The sequence below is a fragment of the Heterodontus francisci genome, chromosome 13, assembly GCF_036365525.1.
Source record: "Heterodontus francisci isolate sHetFra1 chromosome 13, sHetFra1.hap1, whole genome shotgun sequence".
NCBI classification, from domain to species: domain Eukaryota; kingdom Metazoa; phylum Chordata; class Chondrichthyes; order Heterodontiformes; family Heterodontidae; genus Heterodontus; species Heterodontus francisci.
In genome coordinates, this window is record NC_090383.1 from 5,920,001 (window position 1) to 5,932,577 (window position 12,577).

At 40.9% G+C, this 12,577-nt stretch overlaps 1 protein-coding gene across 1 annotated transcript in view; it reads right to left on the reverse strand.

The window, feature by feature from the left end:
• pcsk2 (proprotein convertase subtilisin/kexin type 2) overlaps positions 1–8,655 on the reverse strand; it is a 76,816-nt gene extending 68,161 nt beyond the window's left edge. The window contains exon 1 of the mRNA XM_068044298.1: positions 8,470–8,655. Within this exon, the coding sequence (XP_067900399.1) occupies positions 8,470–8,655 (186 nt within the window). The remainder of the gene's footprint in view (positions 1–8,469) is intronic.
• Between the last annotated feature and the right edge of the window lie 3,922 nt (positions 8,656–12,577).

A 12,577-nucleotide genomic window follows, 5' to 3' on the forward strand; every position in this document is an offset into this window, starting at 1 on the left:
GGAAATGTGAGGATCCAAGTAAGAGAAGAAATATTTTCTTAATTAGGAGAGCTTATGAGCTATGGAGGTGCAAAGAGATTAATGTGTTAATATACTCAGATCACTGAAAAGCCCAGTGCATAGGTACAAAAAGTAATAAAAGAAGGCTAATGGAATATTTATCTCAAGGAAGCTAGAAATCCAAAGTAAGGAAGTGATGTTTTAGCTGTGCAAAGCCTTGCTCAGAAACCCATCTGGAGTACCACATTCAATTTTGGGCACCATATCTCAGGAAGCAATAGAATGACCTTGGAAGGGAGCAGCTCAAATTTTGTCAGACACCAGACAACTAGGACTTAAAGGGTTAATCATTGCATTCCCTTGGGTTCAGAAGGCTGCGGGATGATCTAATCGCGGTCTTTAAATGAAAAAGGGATTCACCAGGATAGATACAGTGAAAGTATTTCCTCCAGTAGGGGAATCCTGAAAAAGAGAGCACAATATTCAAGTTAAAGCTAGGTCATTTAGGAGTGAATTCAGAAAGTACATTTTTTTGCACAAAGTGTAAATCTAGAAGCCAAAAGACGGTGGATGCTGGATGAATTGAAATGTTGGAAATTGCAGTTGTTGTGGAGTCTTCATGTGTAAACTGAGTTCTGTACAGCTTGTGTTTGTGTTTGAAAGATGGTCCCTGATTTGAATCTTAGGGTTTCTAAGTTAAACCTAAATCAGATAAACAAACAGTCTTGTGACTGTGGAAAAAATAAGGTTTTTTAACCAGATTCATGTGACTGGCAGTTTTTAGTTTTAGTTGATCAAGAAGCTCCACAGGGTTAAGCCAGAAAAGAAAAAACTGTGTGACTTTGTCAAGAAAATACCAGCAAGTGTGTTAAGCCAGGTAAAAGGCTTTGTGATTTTCACAAGAAGCCAATGGCAGAGCTGGATGTTGATTGGTTTTAAAAGAGTCTTCCAGGGCTGCTGAACTGGAAAAAGCTGGGAGTCATTGATTTTAAAAGGACAGGCCCTTTGAATTGGAACCTGTTTCCTGGCAGCTAACCTTTGGAGAATAGGAGTGGCTACCATTATCTTAGGCAATTGAAAAGTTATCAGTGCAGCCATGCTATCAGGACAGTAGTAGGCAAGGCCACAATGGTTCGAAGGACAACAACACCGAATCATTAAAGAGAAGATTGCATCGCTCGATATCAACAGCTCATCAATACTTCCATACCCGCATCTGGAGGACTGGCCTTGAAAGCTGCCTGAGAAAGATCCTGGTTTTGTTGTGCTATGAGACCTATCAGCAGACTGTAAGAACTTTCCTTGATGCAGCTGCCAATTTTATGTATATTTAAAATATATTAAATTGATCATAATTTACCTGTTAGCATATGTTTAATTTATGCTGGTTTTGGTTTGAGTGTGAAAGTAAAATTTATAAAAGTGAAATCTTGTCCATTTGGTTTTTGTTTCCTAAACTGGGGTCATTCAGTGAATTCGAATCTTTTCATTTGTTGGTGGTCCTCAGAGATCATAACACGATGGATACATTTTTGTTGGTTAAAGGTAATAAGGGATACAGAGCTGGTAGTTTGAGGGGCTGAATGGCCTAATCCTGTTCCTATGTAGACTATGCATACTCTTGATTTTGTAAAATGCTGAACTGCACTGAAAATGTTGTTAGAGTGCATAATTACTCTATACAAATGTTTTCAGCTTTCTGTTGGATCCATTATTTTTTATTTAGTTATACTTTCAGAAAATACCCAAAAGCAATTCAGTAGAGGGAATGCTAATTGGAGTAGGTAGGTGGTGCATATTATTCAACATACTGATGCTGTTATCTGCTCTGCAAATTATTGTATAGCTTTGGGAATAAAAGCACGACTTTATGCAGCAATTCAGATGATTCCAGTTCTCTCTTAACACATCCTGAAATAAAATTGTAATTTATGGAACTACTTAACATCATCCGCAGGATACCAAAGCTTGCTGTCAAATATAACATGCGCAGTTGCAGTTACGTATTATCATTTCTTTTATAGCTCTTAGCCATTCCGTGGCATCTGTTCAGCAAAACTAATCAAAACACTGCAGATGCTGGAAGTATGAAACAAAAACCCAGGTTGCAGGTCAGTCAGGATCTATGGAGAGAACAGACAAGTTGACATGTTGGGTGGGACCCTTGACGCTTTGACAAACAGTCCTGCCTGAAACATGTACTTGGCTGTTCCCTCCACAGATGCTGCCTGGCTTGTTGAATGTATTGGAATTCTCTGACACTGTGTCTCTTTAGTAGTTTTCTTAAAATAATAATCCTGTGACTGGAAAAGGGAACGCCATCTCCTTTAATGAAATGAGGTGCATTTAGATAACTTATATTGAAAGTAACAGGAACACCCCACAGGTTTTAACATTTCATTTTTTGGCAGGTTTTGTACAATGGGTTAATGCCTGCATTAGAAAAATACAGAGAGAAATTTAGTAGAAGCTCCAGTTATAAAATATAGCCCACAGAGTGACTGTGGAAATGCCCTCTTCAGTTAATCAATTCTGATCAAGTTTATAACCAAGGTCACAGTTTGAGCAATATCTTGTAGCAAAACAATCCCGTTAGCACAGTATTTAGGAACTGGTCTACAATTGTGGAACTGGAACTCTTCGTCAATAAGTATCATCCACAGTTATTGAGACCACACTGGTTTAGGTACTCTGCTATAGCATGACTTTCTGATGCCCACATAAAGTTATCTCAACTATTCCTTCAAATCTTTATGCAATAAATTATATTTATGTAGTCATGGCATGATGCAAAGACTGAGGAAACTGAAAAGATAAAGAACAAGTGCTATAGAGTCAGTTATGAAACAGAAGGAGGCCATTCAGCCCATTGAGTTCATGCCAGATCTCCATGGAGCTATTCAATAAGCTCCACAGCCCCGCTCAATCCCGGTAGCCCTGAATAATCTGATTATCCAATTGGAAAAGAGCAATTATGTAACGAAGTAAATTTTTTCAGTTAGTTTAATTAAAACTCCCTCTAATGGCAATTGATATTTGTGTTTATTCCTGAACCTATCTTCATTTAATCTCTAGCCCATTTTGAAGTTCGACAGTACAAATTACTTCATCACTGCCAAGATTAGAGCTCTTGCTGAGAAAAGTATGTGTAAAATATATTTAACTTACTAAGTTGAAGTCTTGATTTAGATCAAGATATACACAAAATATGCACCCAGAATACACTGGCAGTGGAGTACAAGGTAGTAATTGTATGAAAAGTTCTAACTGTGGTATAAAATGTGAGAACAAAGCTTAGACAGACTTCATCATCAGAAATGTTCATTCCTGTTACTTATTTATATCTTGCTGCCAGTCATTTTTAACCTTATGCACATTTCTACATAGCTCTTTTAATTCAAAACCGCCAATAAAATGAATTTCATTTAAATAAAGTTCAAATTTTACTAGCTTGTATCTAGATTTTATTTGTTATAGGAGACTATGGCCCAGGTTTTGCAGTGGTAGTGAATGCACAACTGTTAACATTCACCATCATTACTCCTCTGAAATTCGTCTTCAGGTGTCCACACACGAGCAGTTAAACATGGAAATCCAGAAGTTGCTATCAGTGATTCTAAGCTTCTCCATAGGGAGCAGGCTTGAAGTCCCCTCAGTTTGCAATCAAATTCTAACTAAAAGTGAAAACTTCAGGGCATTTTACTACCTGGTTCGCTGTCTATAAGAATACTTCACTGTGATTGGCTGCTTACCTTGCTTGATGACATCATTGTTGCTGGACCCCTGGAGATCCCCTTGGCTTGGCGCCAGATTCAAACTGACTTCAAGGAAGGGGGGATTCATTGTGGGCAGCTTTCTTCAAGGTCAGTGGCGAGCACTATCACCTCACTGCTGACTGCAAAATCCAGGTCATTATTTATTTTTCCCACTAAAGCTGGCAGGACTTGTTTGCCAGGACCTGGCTGCTGTTTTTCTGGCATTGTTTTGCAGTTACTGAGGATTAGAGCTCACAAAATACAGTGGGTGATGGGACAGTATAGTGGACAATAATGGTTTCAGATCTGAAAAGCCTAAAGTATCATGCAAGTGGTATTATAGGAATACGAGCATTAATTGATCAAAGAAGACATCTTTATATACATATGGTGTTAAGAGTACTGCAGTCATATAAAAGCAATTCCATTGAATAAATGGCATCCTTTGTTTTGTGTTATCTTGAAGGACCTTTTACATAGAAACATAGAAAATACATAATATTTCCATTTATAACTTTATTGAAGTAATTCTTTTTGGCATAGGTGTATTTTTCTAGTTTCAAGTAAATTATTTCAATTTTTGTCTTACAACTATATGCTATCTGCTTATGTGATCCAGCACCAAAAAACTGAAAGTAGTTTCGTGAAAAAGTGACTGATGCTCTCGTGCTTTACTCAGCCTGCTGTAACTCTGAAGCATGTTTAGCAAACCCAAGCTATGCTTTTATATTGCAAGAACCTGTGTTCGTGCACTGTCAAATAAATACTGGCAGATGCAGATGGCACACTTTGTTACAGCTACTAAATAATTTCAAAGTGCAGGATGTTTTTGATCTGCAGCCTAAAAACTGACCGCACTCCAATTTGCAAAATTAAGCAACAGCGATTAAATTTACCTGGACCTGTTTTAACTTAAAAATTAAACTACGTAATCTGAGAGAAACATGGCTAAAATTTAGCAGAGTATATTTGTTTATTACATGGTAAAATATTCCTGTGCTTATAAAACAGCACATCATCCAATTCATCATAGCAATGCCACTGGTGATTTACTAATATTCCATATAACATTGGAGACATCTAACTCAAATTTCGGGAGTCACGTTATCCTGTCACATTTTAATTTAGAGAAAAATCTATCAATCTAAGTAGAAACTTCCCCAGCAACTTCTTATTAACTTTAACAAAAAACAGATGCCTGTCATTTCTCCTGATTTTTAGTTGGCCTCAGGATCTACTGAGGAACAATCAGCCTGTAATTCACATGAAGAATAAAGTAGGGATGTGATAATGTGGACAACCGGAAGTGAGGATATCATAAAAATTTACTGAAATAAGCCATTCAGCCCTCGTGGTCCTTACTGATGCTGATGTGCCACATGAACCTCCTCCCACCCCTCTTCATCTCACACTATCAGCAATAGGGTTCAGTAACACAGTGGCTAATGTTGCTGCTCTAGCAACCCAGAGGCCTGGACTAACAAGCCAGTGACATGAGTTCAAATCCCACCACAGCAGCTGAAGATTTTACATTCAATTAAATGAACCTGGACTTAATGGTGACCATGAAGCTACTGGACTGTCACAAAAACCTACCTGCTCTATGTGTGACTTAAGACCCACAGCAATGTGGTTGACTCTTAACTGCCCTCTGAAATGGCTCAGGAATGGACAGTAAATGCTGATCTTACCAGCAATGCCCACATGCCACGAATGAATAACAAAACAGTATAACCCTCTATTCCTTTCTCCTCATGTGGTTATATCTAGCTTCCCCTTAAATGCTATTCACCTCAACTATTCCCTGTGGTAGTGAGTTTTACATTCTCACCATTCTCTGGGTAAATATATCAGCCAAGAAAAGAGATGGTGTTTTTCAGTGTTGTAATATCAGAGTAGGTGACAAGTAAACTCACACATCAATAGCCACAAAGGACAAGAGGTATTTGTCAGAACCCTGAGCTCTCAGCTGTTTGCGTGATGCCCTTCCATTTCCGCATTTGTTTAATGAAATACCACATGCAGAAAAAAAGGAACCCAAAATGGATTTTAAAAGCAGCAGAATTGAGTGGTTTAATAATATAAAATCTACTGCATTTTTACCAGTAGTTGAAGAGACTGGTCATTTGAAAAATGGCTTTAAAGAGGAAGGTAAATAGGGAACACAATTACTCCAGTTACATGGATAGATTAGAGAAGCTGGGGCTGGTCTCCTTGAAGAAGAAAAGATTAAGAGGAGATTTGACAGAGGCAATCAAAATGATGAGGGTTCTGGACAGAGTAGATAGAGAGAATCTGTCCCCATTGGCAGGATGATCTCGAACCAGAGGACCCTGATTTAAGGTGATTGGCAAGAGACAGGATCTGAAAGGCACTGTCTGGGAGCGTGGTGGAGGCAGGTTTAATCGTGCCTTTCAAAAGGGAATTGGATGATTATCTGAAGAGAAAAAATCTGCAGGGCCAGGGGGAAAAGGCAAGTGAGTGGGACTAGGTGAGTTGCTCTTGTAGAGAGCTGCCAGGGACACGATGGGCTGAATGGCCTCTTTCCGTGCTGTAACCATTCGATGATTCTATGAACAGGAACCTCGATGCTGATGAGAGCTCAAGCCGGACTGAAGTGAAAGTTTATAATGTATCAGTCTCTGTTATGTTACCAGATGCCGATGGTATCAGTATTCACGAAGCAATGTTCTGCAAAAATATTTTTGGAAAGGCGGAATATAGTTCGAACGGCTGAAGACGCGGTCACTTCGTTAAATTGAAAAACTCAATTATAAATATTAGATTAGTAAAAGCAGAAATTTGAGTAAAACGCAATGGATTGTAAGGAAGTTCTTCCCCATCCTGAGAATCCGCCCCCCACCCCCCCGCCCCTTGTTAATTGTACCCAAATTGAACTCAAGTCAAGGACTAGGATGTTAATCAAACCCCTTCGTGTCTCCGCAAACAGTTTAATTTTTTAATTTTCGCGGTCAGGGTGAAATGTCAGGCCAAGGAAGGTCAGAGATTTTACCCCAAATGGGACGAAGCAGCAACTAGCTGCAAACTATTGATCTTAATCTTTTAGCAATAAATATCGAGTTTTATTGACATTGATTAGAGCAAAATATGGACATTGTGCAGGGTGTTTTTTTTTCCAGTTCAAAACATGTTTAATAATACTTCCACGTTCACATATCAAGGGTGTTAAAAGGATGTTAGCTTTACAGCGGTACCTTACGTTCAGCACCATGGAGAGCGCTAAATGAGGAACAGCACCAGAAAACCACAATGAATGAACTGAAATCTAAAATTGGGCCGGAGAATGTCAGCCAGCGGTTCCCTAGTTAATATCCCTCGCCCCTTGGGCTTTACAGAGTTGGTTACAACGCTTCTTGTCCCGGATTCCACTGGCACTTGTCTACCTGCTCCTCCTACCTTTGGAGAAATGGCATCTGAAATTGGATTTGCAAACGCAAGACAGAGTGACCGGCAGCTTTCCCAGCTCCAAGGAATGCCGGAATGCTTAAAATACGGATCTATTCAATCCTTGAACCCTGACCATTATCTCTGGCGGAACAGAAATGATGCAGTGTCGGTTTTGCTGTATGTAACTCGCTACAATATTAAACTGACACACGGTATGCAGTCTGTTCTATGTGTGTGTTTATGCCAGGCTGCCGTTTCAGAACATCGAAAGCAGCAGCAGATGCACTGGCAGGACAAGGGGGGAGGGGGTTACTTATAATAACAGATCAAAGCACTATCCCATCTCCCAGTTATGACAAGATAGGAATATTTCCAAACACGCCACGAGATTCTGTCACAGGCTTTTCGACAGATGCTCAATGCATTCTCCAGAGTCCTTTCCTATTCCTTTGCATATGCAAATACAGGCGCATTGCAATGCTGTCTTAAACATCTAATCTGCTTCATCATTAATACAGAGGCACTGCTAGTTGCCACATTTAACACACGAGAGACCCGGACCCAGCTCTGTATTTACAGCATCCATCAGTAACTTGGAAAAATAAATAACGATTGCCCATGAATTAAAGGACAATTAACGTCAGCCCAAATAAGCCCGCCGTTTTCTTTTAGCATCATTGAGAAACTGGAAAGGCTTCTTGGCATCAAACGGATGGATTTTAACCTTGTACAGTGATGGTTAATGTAGGAAATGTATGAGAGATAATTAGCTACAAACCCGGCAAACCCATTTGAGGAGCAGTGATGTGAAACTTTCTCTAACCGCCAATGACAAACTCCCCGTGGGACAAAATCTGCCCCGATTGATGAAAGAAAATAGAACCCTTTGGCAGCCCCAGGTTTCACGGCAAAAAAAAAACCCACATTTTTTTTTTACGAAACGTTAATTTTAAGCTTGAGAAATCTAAGTCTTTTGCCAGTGATTAAGGAGAGAGAACTGAATCCCCGAGCGATTTACCAATTTACAAAGTAATCAATGAAAGCCTGTCTCAGTGCAGTAAAATTCTATGTAATTCTGTGCAACATATGGTGCAGTCATCAACAAAATGTGCAAGTATAATTTTATATGGAACAATCAAAGCTAAATGCAGGATGATGTATCAGGTTATGTTTAGCTATAAAATACAGCATGCATCCTGAAGAACATTGGAGAAATTCAAAAAGGAGCTTGTGATAATTGGCACAGTTATGTCTAATTATATTCTCCACGGGGGTTTTTTTTTTGTACAGAATGCACAATTCCTACCTTTCTAACACCAATAAAGCCAGTATCTGCAGCAACTCGGTGAGCTACATCGTCTGCACCTTCATGTAACTCCACCAAGAAGTGGTTGGTGTAAAGCTTCTCATGGGCCGCGGATGTTCCAAAGATAACTGCATTGAGCAACATGAGGCAAAATGTGAGTCCATCCTTAATAAATCCTCGCTTCATCTCTCGCACGCGAAAGGCAAAGATGCTAATAGGACGGCCGAGAGAGAGAGATAGGGGAGGAATGAATGCAAACGTTAGCAAAACTGCGGCGGGCACTTCATTGAAGTGGCTTGTTTTGAGGGAGGATGGAGCTATGCAGTTCAGGGTCCGCCTCGCTCTTCTCTGTGTGTTGGTTAAAAAGAGCCTGCATTTTTCAGCGGCTGATCTATAATTCATGAAGAAAATCGCCGAGCTCCCTCACTGGATCACGTCGCAGGCGCGTCAAAGCCATTAAGCATGCAGGATAATGCTCAGGGGAGGAGGGAACCACGCAGAGGTAATGTGATGAATGCATTTTTAAAACATGCATAATTTACATCGTTTCACACCAGATGACATAGAAGTTAAAATGGACCTGTAAAAAAAAAAATTGGGCTCTTTCCTATTCGAATACAGCGTTCCAGTTCATTGCACTTGGTCTGTTTGCAAACAACAGACCCGCCCGACTCATTCAGGTCCTGGGTTTAGCATTGTTTCCACAGTTTACAGTGCAATTATATAAAAGCAAAATACTGCAGATGCTGGAAATCCGAAATAAAAACAAAAAATGCTGGAAATACTCAGCAGGTCTGGCAGCATCTGTGGAGAGAGAAGCAGAATTAACGTTTCAGTTCAGTGACCCTTCATCAGAACGAATGAAAGATACAGTTGACCTGAAATGTTAATTTTGGTAAGAATGTGGAATTTGCTACCACGAGGCATAGTTGAGGTTAATAGCAGACTCTTCTAAGAGGAAGCTAGATAAGTATACGAGGGAGAAAGAATGGCATGATATGTTGATAGGGTGAGATGCAGTAAGGTGGGAGGAGGCTCACACAGAAGATAATCACCAGGTTTGAGCTGTTGGGCTGAATGGCCTGTTTCAGTGCAGTAAATTCTACATAATTCTATGCAACGTATGATGCAGTCATCAACAAAATGTGCAAGTATATTTTTATATGAAACATTGACGCTAAATGTAACTGTTAAGGAAAATGCTTTCTTGGAATTAGTTCTGATGAAGGATCTACATCTGAAACATTAACTCATCTGCTCTCACAACAGAGGCTGACTTGACCTGCTGAGCATTTTCTTTTCCTGTCTCTCATTACCCAGCGTTTGTAGTTTTGTTTATAGGACTAAAATGCTTCGAAGACAGGTAGAAACCCGCAGAAAGGTTCAGCTTGCTTTGATGTTCGATAGCTAAGCAGGAAGGTCTATTACCCAATTTGTGCTGCGTCAGCTGAAATTAGCCACAGCAGTGAATTGGCCTCAGTGCCCTGAGTTAGAGAAAGGAAGATCAGCCAGATTGGTGATTCCAGTTGCTGGAAGACCGCATGTGAGGCCAGGCTGTCCCCATGGTTGACATTTGTTGTCACTGTTTTAGACTCACACATGGAGAACAGTTACTAGATTATGGTAGAGGAAGGTTAGCAGCCCTACAGGAAAATGCTCCAGTGTGGAATAAATACCCCTGGCAGATTGTTCCGAATTTTTAACAAGCTTTCAGTAAAGTAGTATTTTCCAATGTCAGTTCCAAATTTATTTTTCATTAATTTCTGTTTATGTTCTCTAGCCCTACAATAAATAGCTCAACAGTGGTAATGGCAACGGCAGAAACAAAACACAGTAAATTCCCAAAAATCAATGAGTAAGGGTTCAGCTTTAAATTCACTTCCACCTTTTCAGCAGAGTTCAGCAACAATGGGAAATCTATGCCCCTGAGGTCGCTAGATCTTTGTGGGCAACTTTCTTCAAGGTCAGTGGTGAGAAGCATCCCACAGGTTCTTTCCTGGTAACAAGTAATGAGAAGCATTGCTTAAGCTGTGCATTTTAGTTAACATAAAGCTGCATTTTTATACAAAGCTGCCCAGGACGTGGCACATTTAGAACAAGATGCAACTACCAGGCCCTTTAAATATTTGAGGTCTTTTTAATAATAACTTTTCAGAAGTAAAATAAACCAGAATATTGTCCCAAAAAGTTTTGTTAGCAGCATAGCAAATAATAAAGAGAAACATATGCAACCCAAAGAAATGTTAAAGGGGCCAAAATAGAAATGAGGGCCAGAATTTTACGCCACCCCAACGGGCCAGATGTTTGCGGGGGGAGGGGGGGTGGCGTAAAATGGAGCGGGAGGCTCCAGGAGGCTTATCGACCCACTCGTGCTCCCGCTCCCGCCTCCGCCCCCCTTTATGTAGGGTGGGGGGGGCGGTGTGGGCGGTGCAATAAACAGCCCAACTGCCCCAAGCCAATCAAGGCCCTTAAGTGGCGACTTAACGGCCACCTAAGGGCCTTCGCCCACCTCCACACTGATTTTACATGTGGCAAATGGGCGTCCTGGAGCCGGGAAAAGCTGCCTGGGAAAACCAGGCGACTTCCGATCGTCTCGGGGGTGGGGCCCTGCTTATTGGGCACAGGGTGCCCGATGGAGGGCCGTCCCCGCTACCCCAACCACACCCAAGACCCAACACACCTCCCCCTTCCCCCCAAACGGCCACCCTTGTCTCGCCGGGGCCCGACCAATTACCCCTGGCGAGGCAACCAAAACTTACCAGGACTCTCGGCTCCACATCTTCCTCTGTGGTCAGCTGGGCTGCAGTCCCAGCAGTGGCCACCGCACCCCTGGTTGCTGCTGGGACTAAGAGCTGCCGGCCCGCTGATTGGCCGGCAGCTGAGTGAGGCAGGACTTCCTCCCTCAAGCAGGTGGAAGTCCCGCCTTGGAATTAAAGTCTGGAGAACCATAAAATGCGGGTCGGATCTCCAGACGAGGCGGAAGTGGGGTCACTACCCACTTTTCAGTTGGTGGCCAGCTACTGTCCGCCCAACGTGAAATCCCGGTTGAGATGTTTACCATCTTATAGGCAAATGTATGTTTGAATCCTTTGATTCTGGTAAGAGCCATGGGTTTGATTTTCTCAAATGTGTTGATGAATGAGAAATGATAATAGAAAGAACAAACGTGCATTTATATAGCACCTTTCACAGCCTCGGGATGTCCCAAAATGCTTTGCGGCCAATGAAGTAATTTTGTAGTGTAGTCACTGTTGCAATGCAGGGAACGCAGCAACCAATTTGCACACAGCAAGCTCCAACACACAGCAGTGAAAGAATAACCAGATAAACCTTTTTTAGTGAATGTTGGCTGAAACAATTCTCATAATGAATCCCTTAACTTGCTCAATATCATCGCTGTCAATGGTCTTTGGTTACATCTTATAAATCAGGTGTCTAATGTTTATTGTCAATAATCAATTGTTGCGCCTAAAGTGATTGTTTTTCTGTCTTGGAAAATCTTTATTGCAAAAAAGCATTCACCGCGGGCACAATTCACAATCAATCAATGAAAATTCTTCCGTTGTATTTTCACAGACGCCCTCCACAGCCACAACTTCTCAGTCTTCAGTGCAAGACACCGTAATCTTTTCAGAAGAAGATCTGGTGGCCAAAATTATGGCAAGATGGTTTAATAAAGGGGAGCAGACCTCAGAGGCAAGGAATACGTGGCCCAATCCAATGAATATTTTGTCTAGCTGTGGTTGGATTCTGTGTATGATCATCTCTGCATTGCACTATACAAAGATGTGTTTGATAAAAAAGTGACCCTAACCATTGGCAAATTATAAATGTTAACAAATATGTTATATTTGCAACTGTTTTATTAGATTTAAGTTATAAAATATTAGAATGCAATTTAGTACCTTAAATTAGTCAGTGTAAAGTATGGGATCTTGGACTTTCATGTTCTTACTTCCTTGTTCTCCCAATTTTCTCCCACATGCTCTTTGTCCATTCTACACGTGATGCCTTTTATTCTCTAGGTCTTGCTTTCATCAACATGTTCATGATAGAAGATAGTTTCATTCAGTCCCATTGAAGTATTACAGAATCATTATAGTGCAGA